At 38.8% G+C, this 26397-nt stretch overlaps 1 protein-coding gene across 2 annotated transcripts in view; it reads left to right on the forward strand.

Annotated features, from left to right (window-relative positions):
* The window catches only part of THAP12 (THAP domain containing 12), a 31873-nt gene extending 6831 nt beyond the window's left edge, over positions 1–25042 (forward strand). The window contains exons 2-6 of one of the 2 annotated variants that reach the window (XR_004177431.1): positions 8818–8938; positions 10359–10453; positions 13712–13819; positions 19184–19220; positions 22035–25042. Coding sequence is in view for 1 of the 2 variants with exons in the window: in XM_003910439.3 (XP_003910488.2) it covers positions 8818–8938; positions 13712–13819; positions 19184–19220; positions 22035–23965 (2197 nt within the window). In the remaining variant the exon portion in view is untranslated. The remainder of the gene's footprint in view (positions 1–8817; positions 8939–10358; positions 10454–13711; positions 13820–19183; positions 19221–22034) is intronic. The other variant, XM_003910439.3, reaches the window with a different exon arrangement.
* Positions 25043–26397: the final 1355 nt, after the last annotated feature.

Below are 26397 nucleotides of genomic sequence, written 5' to 3' on the forward strand. Positions count from 1 at the left end.
AGACGGGTGGATCACGAGGTCAGGAGATCGAGACTATCCTGGCTAACACGGTGAAACCCCGTCTCTACTAAAAAATACAAAAAACTAGCCGGGCGATGTGGCGGACGCCTGTAGTCCCAGCTACTCGGGAGGCTGAGGCAGGAGAATGGCATGAACCCGGGAGGTGGAGCTTGCAGTGAGCTGAGATCCGGCCACTGCACTCCAGCCTGGGCGACAGAGCGAGACTCCGTCTCAAAAAAAAAAAAAGAAAATTAGAATTTTGGAAAATTTATTGCCACTGTGAGCTTGGCAGCTCTCTAATACTTGAAGACTTTTCTGGTGAGATCACTGATGATACTGATGTGGGTTTTTTCTACATATTGTATAATTAATTGCGTTAACATTTATATGGTATGTATAACTCACTGAACTAATATTTTCCAAATGACCAATTTATGGTTTTACAGAGACATACGTGGATAAAAGATCTATTTGAAGTGCAAGATAGACTATGGGATTTTTTATGTACTAGGGCATGAAAAAGTTCATTGGTCTGGTCTCAGATTTCACATTTCAACTAATCTTGAAGAAACTACCACTTGTGGAGAATTCACAATTATATGGAAAAAAGAGGAGTATTGTAATAACCTTTTTAACTGCATATCATTATGAGGCTAGATTTTCTTCATATATTTCAACCAAAACAACATATAGCAATAGATTAAATACAGAAGCAGATGTGAAAATCTAGTTGTGTTCTGTTAAGCTGGACAGAAGAGATTTGCAAAAATGAAGCAGTGTAATGTTTCTCACTAGATGTTTTTGTTTTGGAAAACGTAATTTTTTATTAAAACGTTATTTATGTTAACATATTATAAGGTTGGTATTTTAATGAATTAATGAATATTTTAAAAATTTCTCTGATAAATGTTGTTAGGTAAAATCCACATAAACAAAAGGTCTTTGGAGTCCTCAATAATGTAATAGTGCAGAGGAATCTGGGGACTATGAAGTTTGAGAATTGCTGCTCTAAAATGTGAGCAGCAAATTTCAAACTTTTTTTTTTGAGGGTTCTTGCTCTGTCACTCAGGCTGGAGTGCAGTGGCAGGAGCATGGCTCATGGCTCACTGCAGCCCTAACTTCCTGGGCTCAAGTGATCTTCCAGCCTCAGCCACCCAAGTACCTGGGACTATAGGTGCCCGTCACAACCCCCGGCTAATTTTGTTTTTAAATTTTTTGTAGAGACAGGGTCTCACCACGTTGCCCAGGCTGGTCTTGGACTCCTGAACTGAAGCAGTCCCCCCTTGTTCAGCCTTCCAAAGTGGTAGGATAACAGGTGTGAGACACCATGCCCAGCCTGAAGTACTTTCATATCAACTCATTTAATCTTTCAAGCAATGCTCTGAGTTGTAATAATAGTACTTCTTTTTTTTTCCTTTTTTTTTTTTTTTTGAGACAGTGTCTCACTGTCACCCAGGCTAAAGTGCAATGACACGATCTCCACTCATTGCAACCTCTGCCTCCTGCGCTCAAGCAATTCTCCTGCCTTATGCTCCCAAGTAGCTGGGACTGCAGGTACATACCACCATGCTTGGCTAATTTTTGTATTTTTTGTAGAAACAGGATTTTGCCATGTTGCCCAGGCTGGAACAGTATTTATATACTGTATTCTTTGTGACAGACACTGCTCTGTTATATATTTCTCTGTTATATATACATTATTTCATGTTACCTTTGCAGTAAATTTTGAGGTAGTCCTTGCTTTACAGATGACCAAAGTAGGTACAGAGAGGTTAGCTAACTTTTTTAAAGGCCCTATAGGAATGACTAAAACCTTAAGAGTAGGATGGGATAAAATATGTATTATCCAAACTTATTTGACCATGGAACCTTGTTTTTTGTTTGTTTGTTTGTTTTGTTTGTTTTGTTTTGTTTTTTTTTTGGAGACAGATTCTTACTCTGTGGCCCAGGCTGGAGTGCAGGGGCATAATCATTGCTCACTGCAGTCTCCATCTCCCAGGCTCAAACAGTCCTCCCGTCTGGGCCTCCCAAGTAGCTGGGGACCATAGGTGCACGCCACCACACTTGACTAATTTTTTAATTTTTTGTAGAAACAAGGTCTCCCTATATTGTCCAGGCTGGTCTTGAACTCCTAGGCTCAAGTGATCTGCTTGCCTTGACCTCTCAAAGTGCTGGTACTATGAGCCACCATGCCCAGTCCTTTTTTTTTTTTAATGGAACAGTTCTGACTGGGCATGGTCACTCATGCCTGTAATCCCAGCACTTTGAGAGGCCGAGGCAAGAGGATGACTTAAACCTAGGAGTTTGAACTTACAATGAGCTATGATTGCACCGGTGTGCTACAGCCTGGGTGACAGATTGAGGCCCTCTTTTTTTTTTTTTTTTAAAAGGAACAATTCTTTGACCAGGATTCCTTGGAATACACTTTGAGAAGTGCTGCATTAGTAGGAAACCATTGAGGGAAAAACATTAAAAACAAAACAAAGAAGTGGTCAGTGATGGTTGACTAGTGCTGAACGTGTTTAAGGTGTGTACAGAAAGTGGCTGCGTGCAGTGGCTCACACCTGCAATCCCAGCGCTTTGGGAGGTTGAGGTGGGAAGATGGCTTGAGCCTGGGAGTTTGAGACCCACCTGGGCAACATAATGACACCTTCTCTCATTACTTTAAAAATGAAATAAAAGATAGGCCGGGCACGGTGGCTCACGCCTATAATCCCAACACTTTGGGAGGCTGAAGCGGGTGGATCACCTGAGGTCAGGGGTTCAAGACCAGCCTGGCCAACATGGTGAAACCCTGACTCTACTAAAAGTACAAAAATTAGCCGGGCATGGTGGCGGGTGCCTGTAATCCCAGCTTCTCAGGAGGCTGACGCAAGAGAATAGCTTTAACCCAGGAGGCAGAGGTTGCAGTGAGCCGAGATTATGCCACTGCACTCCAGCCTGAGCAACAAGAGCAAGACCACCTAAAAAAAAAAAGAAAAGTTAAAAGTGAAATAAAATCTGTACAGAAAAGTGACCATTAGATTTGGCAGAATGGGGTCATTAGTAATTGTCTTGAGCAGTTTCAGTGGAAAAGGGATAGAGCATGAGCCTCCTTGGCATTGATTTAGGAGACAGTACAGCAAGATAATTGGATGCAGTCCAAATGGATGCTTTAACAAGTTTTGCTATAAAGAGGGTCAGGGTTAAGAGAGTTTTAAAGATGGGAGACATTAGGGCATGTTTACACTGTGGGAATAATATAGTAAGATAAATGTAGGGAATTCAGATATTATATATGGAGAGGTGGAAAGTCTTAAATACCTAGAATTTTCTGGGTGCATACGTTTTCATACACATATACCCACATACGTGTACACTTGGGAGTCAGGAAAAGTTTCCCTCAAGAAATGACATTTGAGCTAAGATCTGAAGGCTGAGTCATAGTTAACTGTGCATAGGAAGTGTATAAAAAGCAGCAAGAAGAATGTAGTAGGCTGAGTAAACAGCACTGGGAAAGCCCCAGGATAGAAGTGAACACAACTGTTTATCCTGAGAGTATTGAGAAGCCACTAAAAGCTTAAGCACGGAAGAGACATTCTCAAATTGGCTTTAAAAAATACTCTGCATCATGGAGAAGGGGTTAGAGAAGGGCAGATGACCAGTTTGGAAGAGATACTAGTAGACCAGGTAAAAAATTGTGGTAGCTTGAACCAGGGTGTTATTAATGGAGAGAAGCAAATGGATTTGGGGAGTCATTCCACTGTGCTAAGGGAAAGTCTACAGAATCTGGAGTATAGGGAACAGAACAGTGACAGGGAGAGCTGGGAAAGGGGAGGCATTGGTAAAAATTTGAGACAATTATATAAGTGGGTATATATGTATATAAATATATATACATGTTCATAATACACATATGTGAAAAGACTTATTGTGGTTTTATATATATATATATATATATTTTTTTTTTTTTAGACGGACTCTCGCTCTCTTGCCAGGCTGGAGTGCAGTGGCGCGATCTTGGCTTACTGCAACCTCCGCTTCTCGGGTTCGAGCGATTCTTCTGCCTCAGCCTCCTGGTCATATATAATTTTTATAATATTATTCGTGTAAAAACGTATACACAGAAGAGCTACGTGCGGTGACTCATGCCTGTAATTCTAGCACTTTGGGAGGCCGAGGCAGGACGATCACTTCACCCAGGAGTTTGAGCCTAGCCTGGGCAACATGGTGAAACCCCATCTCTACAAATAATACAAAAAATTAGCTGGGCGTGGTGGTGCATGCCTGTAGTCCCAGCTACTTGGGAGACTGAGGTGGGAGAATCGCTTGAACCCAGGAGGTGGAGGCTGTAGTGAGCCGAGATTGCACCATTGTATTCCAGCCTGGGCAACGGAGTGAGCTTCTCTCTCTCTTTCTCTCTCTCTCTCTCTCTCAAAAGAAAAAAAAAACCCAAAAAACATATGCACAGAAGATCACAGATGGTAACTGTACATCATGTTGGATTTTTAGAGTAACATAGCCATGAAAATTTCACCAGAATTTAAAAAAAATACAGTATTACTAGCATCCCAAACTTCTCTGCTCCAAGGTCCTCCCAGCCATTATCCCATTCTCCCCAGTGGTAGCCACTGTGACTTCACATACCTTGAATTATTAGGTTTTGGGGGAAAGAGGGAGAATGAATGGAAGCTTTATTGTTGTTTGAGATATAGAACATAAACAGCACCTCAGTAGCCTCTTTTGTGCCCACTACCAGTTGTTACCCTCCCCAAATGTGTCTACTATTCCATCACTGTGTTGAGGCAGGGCCAGACCACCCCATATTCAGAGATTCACTAGAAGGTCTTACAGGACTCAGTATATGGTTGTACTCACAGTGAAGATTTATTGCAGCATTGTAGTAAGGATACACATCTGGATCATAAGGGAAAAAGACACAGGCACAGTCTGAAGGAATTCATGTATAGGCTTTCCTATGCTCTCTCCTTCCCATGAGGGGTCACCCAAAGTCCATTTTTCCCCAGTGGTGGAAATGTAGCAACACATGTGCCGTGTTTCTGTGGAGAGAAGACCGTTAGAGACCTAGTGTCCAAGGTTTTCACTGGGGCCTGATCACATAGGCAGCCTCTGCCTGGCATATAATAAAATTCCAGATTCCTAGAAGGGATGACAGGTGTTCAGCATAAATCATGTTGTTTGCACAAACAGTCTAGGCACATTGAGCTGCATTATCAGTTAGGGAAAGTTTTATTTCCGTTTACCAACCGAGTTCCCGGATACCAGCCCAAGGTCCTTAACAAACAGGCCTTTCTAAGGACAGCAGCCTCAGGTCTGCTGTGTTAACTCTTTTTCTGAACAATCACTATAAATGAGTTTTGCCTATTCTTGAATTTCATATCAAAGGAATCCTGTAGTAAGTACTCCTGGCTGCTTCTGCTTAACATTACATTTGTGAGATTGTAGATAGTTTGTTCATTTCATAGCCAAGTAGTATTCCATTGAATGACTATACCACAATTTATCCATTCTACTGTTGATGGGCAAAGTTATTTTACCTTCTCCCCGATATTTGGTATTACCTCTTTTACATTGCAGTCATTCTTGTGGGTATGTAGTAATTTGTCATGGTTTTTTTTTTTTTTTTTTTTTTTTTGAGACGGAGTCTCGCTCTGTCGCCCAGGCTGGAGTGCAGTGGCGGGATCTCAGCTCACTGCAAGCTCTGCCTCCCAGGTTTATGCCATTCTCCTGCCTCAGCCTCCCAAGTAGCTGGGACTACAGGCACCAGCCACCTTGCCCGGCTAGTTTTTTGTATTTTTTAGTAGAGATGGGGTTTCACCGTGTTAACCAAGATGGTCTCGATCTCCTGACCTCGTGATCCGCCTGTCTCGGCCTCCCAAAGTGCTGGGATTACAGACTTGAGCCACTGCGCCTGGCCTGTTATGGTTTTAATTAGCATTTCCCTGATGGCAAATGAGATTGAGCATTTTTTTCATCTATGTATTGCCATTTTTATTACCTTTTTATTATAAAGTGCCTGTTCAAGACCCTTTGCCAGTTTTTATGTTGGGTTATTTATTTGTAGTTCTTCATATATATTTTGAATGCGAGTCCGTTGTTAGATATATGTATTGCAAATATCTGACATTTTGTGGTCTACCATTTCACTCTTAAATGGCTTCTTTTAATGAAGAAAAGTTACTAACTTTAAAGTAACCTAATTTATAAATCTTTTCCTCTAGTGTTTGTGCTCTCTGTTGCCTTAAGAGATCTTTATTCCAAGGTCATGAAGATAATCTCCTGTGTTACCTTTTAGTGGTTTTATTGTTTTACCTTTCATATTTGATCTACAATCACTTGGAATTTATTTTCGTGTATGGTGTACAAATGGGAGTTAAGATTTGTTTTTTTAATGTGGATATTCAACTAACTCAACCCTATTTATTGAAAAAGAAAACTCCGTATTTGCCGCTGTTCAAAGCTACCTTTAAGTATCTGTAGTGCCCTGTTTTGTTTCATTGTTCTGTCCTTCTGCCAGGAAGTAATAAACTTTACAGTAAGTCTTAATATCTGGTAGTGTAATTCTTTCAACCTCCTTTTTTTCCCCTCTCTCTCAAGATTGTCTTGGTTATCCTGGGTTCTTTAAATTTGTGTATAAAAAGTTTTAGAATAATTAGTCATTTCTTTCTCTTGCTCTCTCTCACAAACTTATTGGGCTTGTGATTATATTGAATTAGTAAATGGGTTTGGGGAAAATTGACATCTTTATAATTTAGTGTGCCAGTTCATAAACTTATGTATTTATTTAAGTTTGCTTTAAAAAGATTATTAGAGGTCTTGCGCATCTTTCACTAGATTTATTCTTAAGTAGTTCATATAGAGAGACAGGTGTATTTAATTAGGCTGTCTGCCTGATGCCCATTCTGTTCTTGATTGTCTGAATAAGAGTTGCTGTTGATATCAGAAAGCTGCTTCAACTTAGTTCAGAGGTAATATGTACAGTATTGCTCTGTGTGGAAGGTCTCCAGAGATTTAAGAATTTAAAAAACAAACAACTGTAGCAGTATGGCAGATTATTTTATAGTGAAATAGTTTTTATACTTAATATTTGGATTTTGAAACATGAAATGTTTATAGTCATAATGTACAACTGTGTACAAGTGTGATGAAATTGTGAACATCTTAGGCATCATTACTGTGAGCAGTGTAATACTTGTTGGTCAAATGAAATGCTGTACAATTTAGCTGTAGTTTTTTTAAAATCATAGCATTTTACCATGATTTTACATTTTTAGAATAGAATTAAGTGTCAGGGGCAGGTGTGTTGGGGAAAGGTGGACAATAGTGTTAAAACATTAAAAATATATATATTGTGATGTAATTATAAAGGAATATGTTGGGCCGGGCGTGGTGGCTCACGACTGTAATCCCAGCACTTTGGGAGGCCAAGGCGGGCGGATCACCTGAGATCCGGAGTTCGAGACCAGGTTGGCCAACATGGTGAAACCCTATCTCTACTATAAATACAAAAATTAGTTGGGTGTGGTGTTGCACACCTATAATCTCAGCTCCTCGGGGAGCTGAGGCAGGAGAATCACTTGAACCTGGGAGGCAGAGGTTGCATTGAGCTGTGATCATGCCACTACACTCCACCCTGGGCGACAGAGTGAGACACCATCTCAAAAAAATAATTTGTGACACTGTTTATCCACGGCAGGACTTTTATTCTTAGAAATTTGAGGGATGGGCCGGGCACGGTGGCTCACATCTGTAATCCCAGCACTTTGGGAGGCCGAGGTGGGTGGATCACCTGAGGTCGGGAGTTCGAGACCAGCCTGACCAACATGGAGAAACCCCATCTCTCCTAAAAATACAAGATTAGCCAGGTGTGGTAACGCACACCTGTGATGCAAGCTACATGGGAGGCTAAGGCAGGAGAATCGCTTGAACCCCGGAGGCAGAGGTTGCAGTGAGCCGAGATCATGGCATTGCACTGCAGCCTGGGCAACAAGAGCAAAACTCTGTCTCAAAAAAAAAAAAAAGAAATTCGAGGAAAGATCCGGTTGTGACTTTAGCAGGTTACTTAATATTTCTGTGCCTTGGTTTCTTCATCTGCACAAGGGAGATAATAATAGTACCCATCTTTGGAAAGGACTTAGAACAGTGTCTGGCTCATAATAAGTGCTTATTATTAGTTTTTCTGAAAATATTTAAGCACTGAGAGGGCATGGACTTTGTCTTGTTCCCTGTCTTCAGTACTTTTTGTGTACTGGATTGTGTAGACACAGTCCCTGCATTCATGGAGCTTGCAATCTAGTCAACACATATTACTATAGATAATAATTTGTGTTCATAGGAAGATAAACGAATACAACCTTTATGCTTCTGTTAGAAACTAGTTATTTAAAGAACATCTGATTACTGATTTTCAACAGTGACAGTGTTGTTTCGTTTGCTTGTTGAAGTTGAAATCCTGAAGGGAATGTTAGGCTGTTAGCCTTGTGGCTGTGCAGCTTTCTGCTTGTTCTACTGATGGTTGGATCTTCTCTGATGTCTGGAGTTGGAAGATGCCGGTTTCAGTTCTAATTCTGCTGCTGATTTTGTACTTGCCTCCAAGCAAGTTACTTCTTAACCTTGTCTATAATTGAAGTGTTGTTACTAAATGATTTCTAAGGTTTTTTCCAACTGTTATTTTGTTATTAATAAAATTCTCCAAATTATGTTCTCAGGGAGGGGAGCAGGAATCCGTTGTTATTAATAGATGTTTGCCTTAAAACTGCAGGCTGAAATTTAAATGCTGAGCTCATTTTCATAATTGTGTTTTGGTTTTATTTATAGATGCCAGAAGTGGGTGGAGAACTGTAGGAGAGCAGACTTAGAAGATAAAACACCTGATCAGCTAAATAAACATTATCGATTATGTGCCAAACATTTTGAGACCTCTATGATCTGTAGAACTGTGAGTAATAGAAGAGCTTGGTGTCTCTCTGTTTGTCTTGATTTCTCTCTCACTCTGTCTGGTTGGAAATGTAAGTATTTGCCAATGTTGGAAAGTATTCCTATATCCTGCCACTTTAAGATGAAGACAGATTTGGAGCTGAATAGTATCTGTTTTGTTCTTAAAATCTGATTTTGCCAGTCACCTATAATCCCAGCACTTTGGGAGGCCGAGGCAGGAAGACCACTTGAGCTCAAGAGTTTTGAGACCAGCCTGGGCAACATGGCCAGACTCCATATCTACAGAAAATACCAAAAAAACTAGCCAGGTGTGGTGACGTATGCCTGTAGTCCCAGCTACTTGGGAAGCTGAGATGGGAGGATCCTTGAGCTTAGGAAGTCAGGGCTGCAGTGAGTTGTGTTCATGCCGCTACACTCCACTCTGGGTAACAGAATGAGAGCTTGTCTGGAAAAAAACCCAAAATGATGAAAAAAGAAAAAAAGAAAGAAAAACTCCTCTGTTTCTGATGCCCCATTTCTATCCACCCGAGGTAACTCCTTTTTTTTTTTTTTTTTTTTTTTTTTTTTTTTAAGACAGTCTCGCTTTGTCACCCAGGCTGGAGTGCAGTGGTGCTATCTCAGCTCACTGCAACCTCTGCCACCTCCCCCACCTCCTGGGCTCAAGCGATTTTCTCTCCTCAGCCTCTCAAGTAGCTGGGATTACAGGCACGTGCCACCACACCCAGCTAATTTTTGTATTTTTAGTAGAGATGGGGTTTCACCATGTTGGCCAGGCTAGTCTCAAACTCCTGACCTCAAGTGACCCGCCCACCTCGGCCTCCCAAAGTGCTGGGATTACATGTATGAGCCACCACACCCGGCCGAGGTAACTACTTTTAAATATTATTTAGTTTTCAGAAAAATTTTAGATGATTATAAAAGTATATATTTAAGGTAAAGTTGGTGTTTTTATTTGGAGCTGTTTAGAGCTTTTTTATGAGTAAAATTTTCATCTTGGAATGGAGCTCTTGTTTTCATGTTTTTGTATGTACTATTAGAACCAACTCTTAATTTTTATGTGCTAGATGTAATAGTAAACAAATTATCCAGGTAATGTGGAAAACCATTTCCATCAATAGTATGTAATTTCATATCAAGACCAGTTAATTGTGTGAGCTTGGCCAAGTCACTTCCCCTCTCTGGGCCCCAGTTCCTAATAAGGAGATTAGACCAGGTAATTCCTGAGTTCTAAGATTTTTAACCCTCTGTGATTCTCTCGCTGTGATTTATAAAAGGCACAAATAAGGCAAATTTGATTGAAATGAAGCAGAATTGTTTCAGTGTAACTAATGTAACACCTCAGATATTGGGATAGACATAAACTTGATTCGAAGGTACACTATATGTTGTTATGCAGCAATTTATTTTGATATTTTTTTCAGATACATTTTGCAGAGGCATCAGAAAACTAAAGAATGATTGGGTTATTTTATTTCTCAAAATTAATTGAAGCAGATACTTGTGAAGTCATTGGGAGGTGAGCCAATTCCGGTTCAACAGTTTAATCACAAATATTTGAGGAATATTTTTGCCTTAATTTGTTAAGAGGGTAATAATGATCAACCGAAATAAAAGGTTTCATATGTTTAAAAGGCAAACTACTTTTATGTTCTTGACATTAAGTAAAAATATCCCAAATTATTTTAAATACATTTGCCATATGCATTTTTGCATTTTTATTTTAGTAATAAATATGGTCTCTTAATTAGATAATTCTAACCAGATTGTGAGAAATTTAAAGCATAGTTCATTCTTACATTCTTTAGAGAATGGAACAGAAAGATGAGCCAGGTTTGCTTTTTTAATTTCTAAATGATTCTTCAATCCTGAATAAATGAATCCGAATGTGAGAAAATGTTCTTTCTATACATCTAGGAGATGTTATTAAAAACTGGATTTCTGGGCTGGGTATGGTAGCTCACGCCTGTAATCCCAGCACTTTGGGAGGCTGAGGTGGGCGGATCATTTTAGGTCAGGAGTTCGAGACCAGTCTGGCCAACAGGGGGAAACCCCTTCTCTACTAAAAATACAAAAAAAAAAGAAAAATTTGCTGGGCATGGTGGTGCACGCCTGTCATCCCAGCTGCTCAGGAGGCTGAAATAGAAGAATTGCTTGAACCCAGGAGGCTGAGGTTGCAGTGAGCCAAGATTGTGCCACTGTACTTCAGTCTTGGTGACAGAGTGAGACTGTGTTTCAAAAACGAACAAGCAAACAAAAACCCCTGGATTTTCTGATATCCATATCTAAATGTTTAGGAGTTTTGGCTTTATTAGTTTGACATTGAAGATCTCATCAGTGGCAAGGCACAGTGGCACGTGTCTGTAGTCCCAGCTACTCAGGAGTCTAAGGCTGAAGGATTACTTGAGCCTAGGAGTTCAGAGCCAGCCTGGGCAACATGATGGTGAGACCCTGTCTTTAAACAAACAGACAAAAAAAAAAAAAAAATCTCATCAGTAAACATTCATGACTACTGAATTTGGCCTGAGCCAAATATTTTATTATTTTGATGCTAGAGTAAGATTATTGTTTCATGCTCAAACCTTAATTCAGCAGTTAAAAATTAAATCTTGATACTGCGATACTTGATATCATAAGCAGTAATTGAATATTGTCTTTTTTGGCATGTGTCCTTGTAAATATTTATATTTTTCTTATTTTTATTATTATTTTTTGAGACAGGGTCTCGCTCTGTTGCCTAAGCTGGGGTGCAGTGGTGCAATCATGGCTCACTACAGCCTCGACCTCCCAGGCTCAAGCAATCCTTCCCGTTCAGCCTCCCAAGTAGCTGGGACTACAGGCATGTGCCACCATACCTGGCTAATTTTTGTATTTTTTGTAGAGATGGAGTTTTGCCATGTTACCTAAGCTGGTCTTGAACTCCTGGGGTCAAGCCGTCTACCAGGCTATGGCTTCCCAAAGTGTTGGAATTACAGGTGTGAGCCAACATTCTTGGCCAAAATAAATATTTATAAAATGTCATTTTTTTCTTTCACATATTCTGTTTTCCGATCTATAATGTCTTTGCTTTATTTGCAAATAGAAAATCATTTGATTTGACTTTTAAAAATTTGTTAAAATGTTTTTTTCCTCCCCTCCTTATTTAATAATTGGTAAGATATTGAAAGTTGATTGTGTATTTGTATTTGCTTATTTTGGGGACATTTGCTCAGTATGAAAGATGGGGGAGCTTTGAGTATAATAGCTTGTACCCCCTTCAGTGATTGTTTCCCTAACCAATTCCTCATTCAGCCTCCCTGGTAGATTCAGGATCACGAGCCCAGAACTAGAAGTTGAGGGTTACTAGGAAGTCAGAGAATCATCTTTGTGCTTTCTGTTATGGCATGGAATTGAACTAGAAAATATTGACTCTGAATAGAAATTCATCCCAAATGTGTTTAACAACTCTTTGGGTACAACCCAAGATAGTGTGTTCCATTTAGATACATGTTTTCCCTTCATGTCTTCCCGACCTCCCTTCTTTGGGTGAACAAATTTAGAAGTTGTTATTTTTGTTTGGCATGTTCTTTGAACATGCTTAGATATTTTGAAATAATCACTGCTTCCAAGAAAGCTTGTTTAAATGAAGTATGTTTTATCTTTATCATTGCAAATTGAGGAAGAAATTAAAGGCACTATTTCTTTGGACTGTCTGAGAGGAGTGTAATAGCAGTTATTTATTACTCTCCCTCTTAATAAGCTTCTTGTCTCTTACCCAGCCTCCTCAGGGCTGGCAGTAGGGCTGTTACCATCTAAGTATATATCCAGCTTCTAGCCAAGTTGGATGAAATTAACAGGAAGTAGGGTAAAGTATGATCATTCTTTCATAAGATCATTAGGACTTGAAAGAAATATAGAAATACCTAGATTATCATTTGCAAAAATGTGATTATGTATATCAGTATCACTTGTGGTGTGAGAGTTGGTTTCATGTGGCACATGAATCAATTTTTATTTTAGAAGTTTTGTAGTATGTGTTAAAAACATAAAATTTTTAAAAACGTAAGATAAAAACATCAGATCATTCTGCCTACAGTTTTTATTACTTAAGACAGTGTGAGTCGATTGTGTAAAAATACAGATGGTAATATAACTGAAATGGCAAGCATTATGATCGTTAAGTATGTGAATAATTTCATTTTGGGAAATGTTGAAATAGTTCCATACCAGAATTTTATTCAGAAGAAGAAACTGGGGCCCAAAAAGGGAAAGTAATTTAGCCAAGGTGTCTTAGTGAGTCATTCACTGGTAGAGTTTGGACTAGTTCCTAGGTCTCCTGGGTCCCAGTCCAATATTTTCACTGTACCTTGATACTTCTCAGTAATATTAGCAAAAGTGGAACATTAGGTAAAATAGGGATGCATTATTATGGAACATACAAGAGTGCAGATTATTTTGGGAGACTTGTACCTCCTGTAGATTGTGGGCTCTTGGAAGGACAGGAAGATAAAGTAGCTGGGATGCTGAATTAGAAACAGATACGCAAAATGCAAGCACATTTTATGTTTTATGCCTACCTTCAATTCAGTTTCTTAATTTATAATAAGATTGCCAGAAGGGCAAATGCAGGTACAGTTGGAAATAGTAGACTGACCTGAACTGACATCAAGTTCTATAAGCCTCTATACTTTAGAGCTGGAGTTGAAGGAATATTGTGGAGGTCATTAACATGGAATTTTATTGATATGTAATATATTTATAAGGATCATATCTGAATTAACACATTTTTCTTTTTCAGAGTCCTTATAGGACAGTTCTTCGAGATAATGCAATACCAACAATATTTGATCTTACCAGTCATTTGAACAACCCACATAGTAGACACAGAAAACGAATAAAAGAACTGGTATGTCTGTGTACTTTCAGCTTTCCCACCTTCCCCCATAATACTATGAAATCAAATATGGATGCATTTCTGTTAAATTAATCCAAGTTACTCTCTATTTCAGAAGTAATGTAATGGGAAATAAATGTTATGGTAAATAGTAGCCTGGATGTGAGATGATGAGTTTTAGTATTTAAATTGGAAAATCTCCCTCAAATTTAGCCAGTTGATACTGTTGAATTGGTCCAGAGTGTGCTATTAATTATAGGCCACTAGCTCATTCCCTTCTGGGGAAGAAGGAGAAAGCTACCTTTTCTTTTGTAGTAAGGAAAATAGAGTTGAGGTGTTTCCAGAGTTCAGCACAAAGGAATAAAGAAAGGGAAAGTGTAAAAGTGGAGACATGGAATGTTTTAAAGATAAGGCTTCTGTCACTATTAAATATGGACAGAGTTTAGAAAAAAAACATCGAAATCTCTGTTTATGGCATAATTTACACATATTCTTATATTCCTTAGATATCCTTCAGTTCTGAGGATTGACACCTATCTGTATTTTGTTGACCTTAGGTGAACGGAAGTATAGTAACTCCTTAGTCCATGGCTTTCTGTCATCATTGCCACTAGCAAGGCCCTTATTTTGCTTTATTATTTTTCCTTCTTCACCCACTATTACCATTACCATTCCTTCCCCTGCCAGTTGGTGTCCATGCTAGTGTATTTAATGTATGTCCTATCAGTTCACCTACTGTGTGCTTTTTAAAGGTAGCATTTATCTAATTTTCCTTATTCTATGCTTACCATATTTAGATATTTTATCCATTTGGAGTTTGTATGACATACAGTAGGGATCTATAATAACTTTTTCTCCTTGTAGAGAAACTGTTTTCCCAACATGGTCTGTTAATCCTTCCTTTCCTCTACTGGTGTAAAATGCCACCTCTGTTATATAACAAGTTTACATAAGGCTGTTTTGGGGAGTTCTGTTCCATTTCACTGTATTATTTGTTTGCAGCTATACCGTACTGTTTTATTACCATGGCTTTGTAATATATCTAACTTTCAAATAAGGTGATTGTTTAACTCTTCTTTTTCTTAACTATTTGTGGACCTTTATTCCTCCATATGAATTTTTTTTTTTTTTCCTAGACAGGGTCTCACTCTGTCACCCAGGCTGGAGTGCAGTGGCATAATCTTGGCTAACTGCAACCTCCACCTCCCGGTTTCCAGCAATTCTTCCTGCCTCAGCCTCCAGAGTAACTGAGACTACAGGCCCTCACCACTATGCCTGACTAATTTTGTGTTTTTGGTGGAGACACGGTTTTACCGTGTCAGCCAGGCTGGTCTCGAACTCTTGACCTCAAGTGATCTGCCCGCCTCGGTCTCCCAAAGTGCTGGGATTATGGACGTGAGCCACCGTGCCTGGGCTTTTGAATTTGAAAGTCCTTTTGTCAAGTTCTCCTAGAAATTATTTTGGGATTTTCATTATAATTGCTTTGAATTGACATCTTTACAATATTAGCAATTGTAAATTTATTACTAGTTTATTACTAGTTTAGTATTACTAATGTTAGTAAATGAATATTACTAGTTTACTATTACAGTATAAACTATTGTAAAGTATTAACTAGTTCCATCCATGAATAGAAAAAAAATCCCATAAAATACCTATCAAGTAACAGCAATCATTGACAAAACTAAATACTAGTTTTTTGAAAAAAATATTAGAATACTTTTAGGAGTACAGAAAATGAAAAATTTTTAGGGCTTTCGTTACAGTTCTTTAAATGACAATGTATACATTCTTCCTTAGATCACTTCTTAAATACATTACAGTTCTTACTGGTATAGATGATATATTCTGGTTGAAATTGTTTCCAGCACTTTTGAAGAACTTCTTTTTAAATTAATCCTAATAAGTCTTCTGAGTTTTTCCTGTTACTGATTGTATCATCTGTAAATAAGGAGAAATTTGTCACTTTCAGTTCTTACTATTTTAATTTTTTCTGTTGCCTGTCTTGTTTAGTCAAGATCCCTGGTACTACATTGAACAATTCTAGTAATGTCATACTTGCCTTGCCCCATTAAGTATAATGTTTGCTCTTGGTATTGTTAGATAGTTTTTATCAAGTTAAGAAAATTCCCTTCTACTCCCATATTCAGAGTTTTCTTGTTTGTTTTTTGTTTGTTTTCTTAAGACAGGGTCTCACTCTGTCACCCAGGCCAGAGTGCAGTGGGGCAGACACTGTTCACTGCAGCCTCTGCCTTCTGGGCTGAAGCAGTCCTCTTACCTCAGCCTCCCAAATAGCTGGGACCATAGGTGTGTGCCATCATGCCTGGCTTATTTTTTTGTATTTTTTATTTTTTATAGATGCGACCATGCCATGTTGCCCACTTTGGTCTCAAACTCCTGGGCTCAAGCAGTCCTCCTACCGCAGCCTCCCAAAATGCTGGCATTACAGTAGTGAGCCACCACACCTGACCTATATTCCGTTTTTGTATTTGACTTATCACATGCTTTCATTGCATGTATTTAATAGAAAAGTTCATTTTTTTCATTCTTTAATGCAGTGAGTACTAACGGATTTTCTGTGAACCATCTGCATTTCTGTAATGAATTCTAGTTGATTGCAATATATCTGTTTACTTTTATATACCATTGGATTCAATTGGTCAGTATTTTATTTAGGATTTTACATTTGTGAATCTTGGCCTGTAACTTTCTTTTCATGTACTGTCATTATCCAATTACAATATCAAGGTTCTATTAGCATCATAAAATAAGTTGGATATCTTTTTTTTTTTCTCCTAGAAAAATTTGTATAGGTAGATGTTAACTGCTCTTGAAAGTAAGGTAGAACTTGGTAAAACCATTAGAGGGCTTGGGGTGGGTGAGGGAAAGTTTTGATTGCCATTCTGATATCTTTATTGGTTTTCTCTTTCTTCTTGTGTTTTGTTAATGTTTGTAATGTTGTAAGTTTATGAAACTTTAATAATCTTTTCAAAGAACCAGTAGTTTTGTCAGTGATTGTTGTACTTGTGAACTCTTATTGGTTTTCCTTGATTAGGTTGATTTACTTTTTGACTCTTTTTCTAGCTTCTTGAATGTTTAGCTCATATTTATGTGTATTCAAAGCTGTAAATGTGTCTCTTAGGTCCATTTTAGCTATACCCCACAACTTTAGACAGATAGTGCTGTCATATCTGGCTGTAGGTATTTTGTAATTTCTCTATTTTGTTAACACAGGATTGTTTTTCTTAGTTTCCAGATGTGGAATTATTTTAAAAAATGATTTGATATTTTAAATTTTAAATGTTATTAAGAGATACATAGAGGATACATATAGTCTATGTGATGTTGATTCTTTCTGATTTTTTTGCATCCATTATTGCTATTGAAGTCTGTGCCAGCCTGATTCTTGTTCCTTTTTAGGTAATCTTCTTTTTCTCCCTCAAAGCTTTTTAAAAGTTTTCTTTATATTTGACATTTTAAATTTTGCTAATCTATATCTAGATGTGAGTTTTTTTCTCATGTACCTTAATTTGTCATCTTACAGCTGAGGACTTACATCTTAAATTCTGAGAAATCCTTAGTTTTTATTTTTCGTTATGCATTTTCCCCTCTATTTGTTTATTTCTATTTTCCTGGGACTTCTCTTAGATGAATACTGACACCTACATTACAGTCCTCCATATCAGCTTTCTTCTTGGTGTCCATGGAGGACTGATTCCAGGACCTTCCGTCAGAGAGCAAAACCCACAGATGTTTGATTCCCTTATATAAAGTGGTGTCGTATTTGCATATAACTTAAACACATCCTCCTGTGTACTTTAAATCATTTATAATACCTAATACAATGTAGTGCTATCTAAATAGTTGTTATATTACATTGTTTAGGGAATAATGAGAAGAACAAAAGTCTGTGTGTTCAGTATAGACACAACCAAACTTTTTTTTTTTTTTTGAGACAAGAGTTTTGCTCTTGTTGCCCAGGCTGGAGTGCAAGGGTGCAATCTCAGCTTCTCACAACCTCCGCCTCCCGGGTTCAAGCAATTCTCCTGCCTCAGCTTCTCGAGTAGCTGGGATTACAGGCATGCGCCACCATGCCCGGCTCATTTTGTATTTTTAGTAGAGACGAGGTTTCTCCATGTTGGTCAGGCTGGTCTCGAACTCCTGACCTCAGGTGATCCTCCCGCCTCAGCCTCCCAAAATGCTAGGATTACAGGCGTGAGCCACTGTGCCCAGCAGAACCATCCATTTTTAAGTAATATCTAGATTATTTATGATGCTTAATACATTTGTTTGTAACACCTAGTACACTGTAAATGCTATGTAAATAGTCATTCTGCGTTATATAGGGGAATAATGAGAAAAAAGTCTGCACATTTTCATGATAGATACAACCATCCATGTTTTCCCCAGCATTTTCAGTGCATGGTTGGTTGAATCTATAGATATGAAGTATAATATGTATCAGGATGAGGAGCTCCATCACTTGCTGTCCTGTAGCTATCATTTCCCTGTAGTCTGTCCCTCAGAGAGCCTAACATAATCTCACAGCGCTTCACGTAATCTCACAGCAGGCATACTCTTCCTGACCCGCCATCCTTATAAACGTGCAGTCCATAGGATAAGGAGGGGATGTCCAGGTTGACCGGCCTGCTGATGTTTCTTGTTATTAGCACCATGTCCATTGCTGCCCAACAGGCATCCTGCTGTCTGTCACTGGCATTGCTGCTTTTCTGCCACGGAAAACGACAAAGTGGACTATGATTTAAGCATTGTAGAGGGTTGGAAGGAAAGTAAAGGATGCAGCTAGAAAGTTCTTCCTTTGTCTAACCCTATTGGTACCACTTGGCCTACTATGCTCTGTGTATGCTCTGTGTATCTCTTCCATGCTGGTACTCTTTCACCTTCTCCTTCACAGGGATTTCTCATCACTTTTGTGTTGAGTCCAGAGATTCAGCAACCTCCTTCTTACGGGACATCTCCAGGGTTAAATTGGGGAAGCAAGATGATTTGCGTCCTCTTGAATTTAACTCCAAGTGCCATGGTGTATTTTTGTGACTTTCATTAGCCAGGAAACACTTATAACCCAAAGTTACGGTGATTTAGGTAGAAAATAAGTAAAATGATGTATTCTTTTTTCCCTAGGACTTTGTTATAACCTTGGAGTCATTAACAACTTATTCTGGTTTTCTCATTGTCGGTCTGTTTGAAGAATGTATACTCTCTATATAAAGAATTTATGCTCTTAAAAGAATTAAATTGACTCAGACTAGGCATTTGTATTTGTGAGTCTAAGATGATAGACTAGAGGTCAGTTTTTTAAAGATGATTTGTGTTTTTTGTTTTTTTTTTTTTTCTTTTTTTTTTCTTGACATTTAGAGTGAAGACGAAATCAGGACACTGAAACAGAAAAAAAGTAAGTGATAGTGTTAATGACTCAACTTCTGAATGCCTTTTAAAAAGGCCTTGACCTGGTAAGGACAAATAAATATGTTCTGTGTCAAAAACCTACCTTGAGAATGGATGTAAGAGTGTGCTCAACTTTGTCCTGTGTTTTGAAATTGTGAGAATAAAGTCTAATTTTAGTTTGTCTTTATTGAGTGGTGCTATGCCACACACTATGCTATATGCAGGCCTCACAGAGGTGACGCCTTCTCTCTCAGTGTGGTAGAGGGGTGGCAGGCACACAGTGCTCCATTGTAGGGAAGGAAGGGCAACAGTAGAGGCATGCACTGAATCTCTTTTCTGTCCACCCAGTTGTGGTGCGTAATGAATTCTTGGTAAATGTTTAAGGACTAAATGCTGTGGGAACACATAGTGCCACTGGCAGTAGTGGTCACAACAGCCTTTCTGTAGGTGCTGATGCCCGAATTATGTCACCAAAGGACGAGGGCTAGAAGCTGTTTTTCTTCTTGTCAGTTATTAGTTATTCCTCCTCTATTTCTTCCTCCTATTGCTGTTGTTATTAACATAGCATTTTATTGAGTGCTTACTGATGCCAAGTCATTGTTCTAAGTGCTTTACTTGTATTAATTCATTTTATTCTCACAATAGCCTTGAGATAAGTACTGTTATTTCCCTCTTCATAGATGAGGAGATATGGACTTAGGCAAAGAGAGGGAAAGGTGTTCTGTGCATGAAACAGGGTGGTAGATTTGGGGAACTACACTCATTTTAGTGTTGTTAAAGTTTGTGATAACCCATTATGGTTAGAAAATGAGCCTGGAGAGGACCCCAAAGGCCAGAACTTGCAGACTTGTGGGCTGTTAGCAATAGGAAACCACTTAGGGGTTTGTAAGTAGGTGATAAGAGGGACCTGATTTCCATGGTACATAGAGTACTCTGTTGGATTACAAAAGGTAACACTGGAGGCAGGGAGGCCAGTTGGACTGTCAGCTGACCAAATAAAAGTTGAAAGGCCTTGAATTAAGGCAATGGTAGAGAGAGTAAAGAGAATAGATTCAGGGAACTTAAGAAATTTGTATACCTATGACACCTAGGAAAGATGCCCAAAAGAAGAGGGACTTGACTTTTCACTTTGTACTCTTTGCTCTTTAATGAACTTCTTTTTGAAAAAAAATAAAAGCAAGGGAATTAGTACTAGTTAATTGGAAGTAGAGAAACAATGGAGGAGAGAGGGAGAGAGCCAGACAGGCAGGCGTCCAGGAAAACCTCTTGCTTTCTGGCTTGGGAAGCTTCCCTAGAATAGAACCACTGCTGTGTCACGTATGATGAATAGCAGTGTCATCTGATTTGAGGAGGGATGAGGGAAGGATGCTCCCTGCATTTTGCTGAACCCTTATTAAGCTCTGAAGTATGGCTCACACAGGCTCCAGTCAGACTAGATTTCCCTTTGTGCTTGGACAGCCTGCTTCCCCCTTCTACCTTAGTGCTTTTGCTGGAATAATTCTCACCAACTGAAAGCCCTCCTTGTTCATGTCCCTCTTATTTATCCTTGTCATCAAATGCAACTTCTGAATTTTTGTTTCTCCCTGCCACCCTCCACAGTCTTTTTTCTTTTTGAGATGGAATCTCACTCTGTTGCCCAGGCTGGAGTGCAGTGGCACGATCTCGGCTCACTACAACCTCTGCCTCCCGGGTTCAGACGATTCTTCTGCCTTAGCCTCCCGAGTAGCGGGAACTACAGGCACATGCTACCACGCCCAGCTGATTTTTGTATTTTTAGTAGAGACAGGGTTTCACCATCTTGGCCAGGCTGGTCTCAAACTCCTGACCTCATGATCCATCCACCTCAACCTCCCAAAGTGCTGGGATTACAGGCGTGAGCCACCGCACCCGGCCATAGTCTTATGTTCTAAGAACTAGGTTTTAACTGTGACTCCTCAGATTTGGATTATTTTCCTGCAGACACCAGTGACCTGTATGACTATGGACAGGGCATTTAGCCTGTAGGGCCTCAGTTTTCCTATCCCCTATGAAGAGATTAGGCTGTGTGATATTCTAATACTAGCCCTAAGAATTACATTAATCTCTTTTATATTATACTGGTTTGTACAGTTGTCCCATATCTCCCATATAAATGTGTGGCATCATGGTTTGATAAAAACAGCATCAGCATGGACCTTGGAGCAAGACACACTTGGATTTCAACTTTACTTCCATTCTTCTAACTATTTGTGATCTTGGGGAAGTTTACTTAGTGTCCTCATTTGTCAAGTGGGGTTGATACCACCTGCCTGAAGAGAGGGTAATGTGATGCATATAAAATACTAAGCACAGTAGTTTAGTAATTAGTTCTGTCCCACTTTGTTTTTCTGAGGGCATGCACTGTCATTCATTACATATGTGGAATGTCTTGTTAAGTGTGTTTTAAAAATTAGGCTGGATGTGGTATCTCACACCTTTAATCCTTGTACTTTGGAGCTGAAGTGGGAGGATCACTTGAAGCCAGGAGTTTAAGACCAGCCTGGGCAACATATTGAGACCCCCTTCTTCTTCTTAAAAAAAAAAAAAAAAAATTATTCCTATCTTATAACAGCGTTTACATCTAGGATTAAAATATATCTGTTTATACTGTCTCTCCCACTAGATTGTGTCTTATCTTAGTGTCTTATTTTAATCTCTATCTTAGTCTGTAGTCTAGTAAATGCCCTATGAATATTGAATGAATGAGTTTGTGGATTTTAAATATTTAACCAAAGGTGTAATATTTTTTGTTTTGTATGGTTTTTCTTGAGCCTGTTTGTAACATTAATTCTTTGTTTTCCAGTTGATGAAACTTCTGAGCAGGAACAAAAACATAAAGAAACCAACAATAGCAATGCTCAGAACCCCAGTGAAGAAGAGGGTGAAGGGCAAGATGAGGACATTTTACCTCTAACCCTTGAAGAGAAGGAAAACAAAGAATACCTAAAATCTCTATTTGAAATATTGATTCTGATGGGAAAGCAAAACATACCTCTGGATGGACATGAGGCTGATGAAATCCCAGAAGGTCTCTTTACTCCAGATAACTTTCAGGCACTGCTAGAGTGTAGGATAAATTCTGGTGAAGAGGTTCTGAGAAAGCGGTTTGAGACAACAGCAGTTAACACGTTGTTTTGTTCGAAAACACAGCAGAGGCAGATGCTAGAGATCTGTGAGAGCTGTATTCGAGAAGAAACTCTCAGGGAAGTGAGAGACTCACACTTCTTTTCCATTATCACTGATGATGTAGTGGACATAGCAGGGGAAGAGCACCTACCTGTGTTGGTTAGGTTTGTTGATGAATCTCATAACCTAAGAGAGGAATTTATAGGCTTCTTGCCTTATGAAGCTGATGCAGAAATTTTGGCTGTGAAATTTCACACTATGATAACTGAGAAGTGGGGATTAAATATGGAGTATTGTCGTGGCCAGGCTTACATTGTATCTAGTGGATTTTCTTCCAAAATGAAAGTTGTTGCTTCTAGACTTTTAGAGAAATATCCCCAGGCTATCTACACACTCTGCTCTTCCTGTGCCTTAAATACGTGGTTGGCAAAATCAGTACCTGTTATGGGAGTATCTGTTGCGTTAGGAACAATTGAGGAAGTTTGTTCTTTTTTCCATCGATCACCACAGCTGCTTTTAGAACTTGACAACGTAATTTCTGTTCTTTTTCAGAACAGTAAAGAAAGGGGTAAAGAACTGAAGGAAATCTGCCATTCCCACTGGACAGGCAGGCATGATGCTTTTGAAATTTTAGTGGAACTCCTGCAAGCACTTGTTTTATGTTTAGATGGTATAAATAGTGACACAAATGTTAGATGGAATAACTGTATAGCTGGCCGAGCATTTGTACTCTGCAGTGCAGTAACAGATTTTGATTTCATTGTTACTATTGTTGTTCTTAAAAATGTCCTATCTTTTACAAGAGCCTTTGGGAAAAATCTCCAGGGGCAAACTTCTGATGTGTTCTTTGCAGCTGGTAGCTTGACTGCAGTACTGCATTCACTCAACGAAGTGATGGAAAATATTGAAGTTTATCATGAATTTTGGTTTGAGGAAGCCACAAATTTGGCAACCAAACTTGATATTCAAATGAAACTCCCTGGGAAATTCCGCAGAGCTCACCAGGGTAACTTGGAATCTCAGCTAACCTCTGAGAGTTACTATAAAGAAACCCTAAGTGTCCCAACAGTGGAGCACATTATTCAGGAACTTAAAGATATATTCTCAGAACAGCACCTCAAAGCTCTTAAATGCTTGTCTCTGGTACCCTCAGTCATGGGACAACTCAAATTCAATACGTCGGAGGAACACCATGCTGACATGTATAGAAGTGACTTACCCAATCCTGATACGCTCTCAGCCGAGCTTCATTGTTGGAGAATCAAATGGAAACACAGGGGGAAAGATATAGAGCTTCCATCCACCATCTATGAAGCCCTCCACCTGCCTGACATCAAGTTTTTTCCTAATGTGTATGCATTGCTGAAGGTCCTGTGTATTCTTCCTGTGATGAAGGTTGAGAATGAGCGATATGAAAATGGACGAAAGCGTCTTAAAGCATATTTGAGGAACACTTTGACAGACCAAAGGTCGAGTAACTTGGCTTTGCTTAACATAAATTTTGATATAAAACACGACCTGGATTTAATGGTGGACACATATATTAAACTCTATACAAGTAAGTCAGAGCTTCCCACAGATAATTCTGAAACTGTGGAAAATACCTAAGGGACTTTTAAAAACAGGCTTTCTTATATTTGATACTTGGAAGAAAAGCCGTAAGGTGTATGTAGGCCACTTAATCACTAAATATCTTTGCCTATAGGACTCCATTGAATACATTAGCCATTGGTAATCTACCTGTTTAAATGGCCCCTGTTTTTGAACTCTCATGCTTTGAAGACCTACCTGTCCTTCCAGAAGAGAACATTGAAAGTGCCATGTTTCCTTCTGTGTGATCTCTGTTGACGGCACTCTGGAATTGTTTTAGTTAAGTCATTTTAGACATAACATTTATTATCACTGTGGATCTCTACTTGTTGGGTGTTATGAATTCTTTGAAGAAATACATTTTGAAGAGGTGTGGGAGGAAGGAATACATTTTATAAAATGGTATAGTGAAGCCCACAATTGATCTTTGACTAATAGGAGTTTTAAATGTGCTAAAAATCTATACTGGACAGTTACAAGAAATTACTGGAGAAAAGCTTGCGAGCTCGCCAAACAAGGATTTCAGTGTAGCTTTTGTCTTTCTCGAACTTAAAGGAACAAATGACAAAGTTTGAATGGAAAGGCCTGCTGTTGTTCCACATCTCATTGTTGCTGTTTACATTCCTTTCTGGAGCCTACATCTTCCTAAGCTTTTTAGCAGGTATATGTTGAACACTTCTGTTTCATGGTTGAGACAGAATCAGAGGCCATGGATACTGACAACTGATTTGTCTGTTTTTTTCTGTCTTTTTCCATGACTCTTATCTACTGCCTCATCTTGATTTATAAGCAAAACCTGGAAAACCTACAAAAATAAGTGTTGTGGTTTATCTAGAAAAATATGGAAAATATTGCTGTTATTTTTGGTGAAGAAAATCAATTTTGTATAGTTTATTTCAATCTAAATAAAATGTGAATTTTGTTTAAAGCTTAGGCATATTATTTTTGGTGGGGTCAAAACATTCTTGTGTAAATTCTCTTAAAAAACTTTTGATAAACTGCCTCACAATTCAAGATGAGTCTTTTGTATGTGGTTTACTAATTGGGTTATAGAAAAAAACAATTAAGAAAGTATTAAATGTAAGGTTCACCCAACTAGGTGTTTTTTTTTTGTTTTTTTTTTTTTGTTGTTTTTGATGTACTGTGTGGGCCCTGATATAAATTGTCAGTTTGTCTTATTATTGCTGGCTAAAATGAATGCAGAGGTGTTAATGAATTATTTTATGTTGGGAGTAAGTGTTCCTTGAGCTTCAGAAACCAGAGTGGTATGTATTTGCTGGACTGCTGAGAATGATAGCTCACAGTCCATTTCTCTGTCCTAGGAAAGCCCACAGACGTGTCAAATTAAGACACATTATGCATGCAGCTTATCAAAAAGATAAGAGTTTATCTTGTAGCCAGGGCTCTAAGAGATGCCTCTGTCCTTGTCAGAATTGATCAAGTTCATGATGGCAGGATGAAAATGAAGGAGACACAAAGCTGGTGTTTCAATATATTCATCCTGTTCTTAGGGCACTTAAGAGTGGTGTGACCTTGGCAGGTTGTTTAACCTGCGTCAGTTTCCTCAACTATAAAATCTACCTTAAGGTTGTGCTTTAAGGGTTAATTTATCATCAGTGACCTATTGCTGCTTAACATTACCCCCAAATTTAGTGGCTTAAACATTTAACCATTTCTCACAGTTCTGTGGGTTGCTTGAGTGGTTCTTCTGCTAGTCTCATCTGGGCTCTGCATTCAGCTGGGAGGGTGGCTGGGGACTGAATATGATGACTGGGCCTCTCCATGTGGTCTTTTATCTTGCGCTATGTAATGGTGGTCTCAAGAGTACCAGGAAAGCAAAGGCAGTGGCTTCAAAACCTGGACTCAGTAATTCAGAGCATCACTTTCACCACATTCTTTTGGTCCAAGCAAGTCACTTGGCCGGTCTGGATTCGAAGGATGAGGAAATAGACTGCTTTTGTTGGGAGGAGCTACAAAATAATGGCCCCCTTTTCAGTCTGCCAAATAATGTATTCAAAAATATTCATTCAATAAGCATTAGTTAAGCTTTTGAGATGCCCATCATTTGTTTTTATAATGTAAGTATGTTCTCTAATTTGGGAGTCTATTGGAAGCTTAAAAGCCTAATTTATTAAAAGATGTTTTCAACAAACTGATCTTTGATGGTAGGTTGAATCAGTGGTAATCTCACTGATGAAACAGGTTGTCTTTTGCAAGATTAGATAATTTAGAAAGTGGTAGGGTCATGACCATTTATTCCACAAATATAAGTTGAATGCTTACTGTGTGCCAGGCTTCTTGGCTAAGTGCTGGCAATACCCAGTACATTTTCTGACTCACCAAGCTTACAGCCTAGAGTTGGCCCATAAGTACATAAAATTGTACATACTTACAACTACAGACACACAAACTTCATAGACTTCAGTAAATCAGATTTATTGAAATTAAAG

Source organism: Papio anubis, chromosome 12 (assembly GCF_008728515.1).
Source record: "Papio anubis isolate 15944 chromosome 12, Panubis1.0, whole genome shotgun sequence".
Lineage (NCBI taxonomy): Eukaryota > Metazoa > Chordata > Mammalia > Primates > Cercopithecidae > Papio > Papio anubis.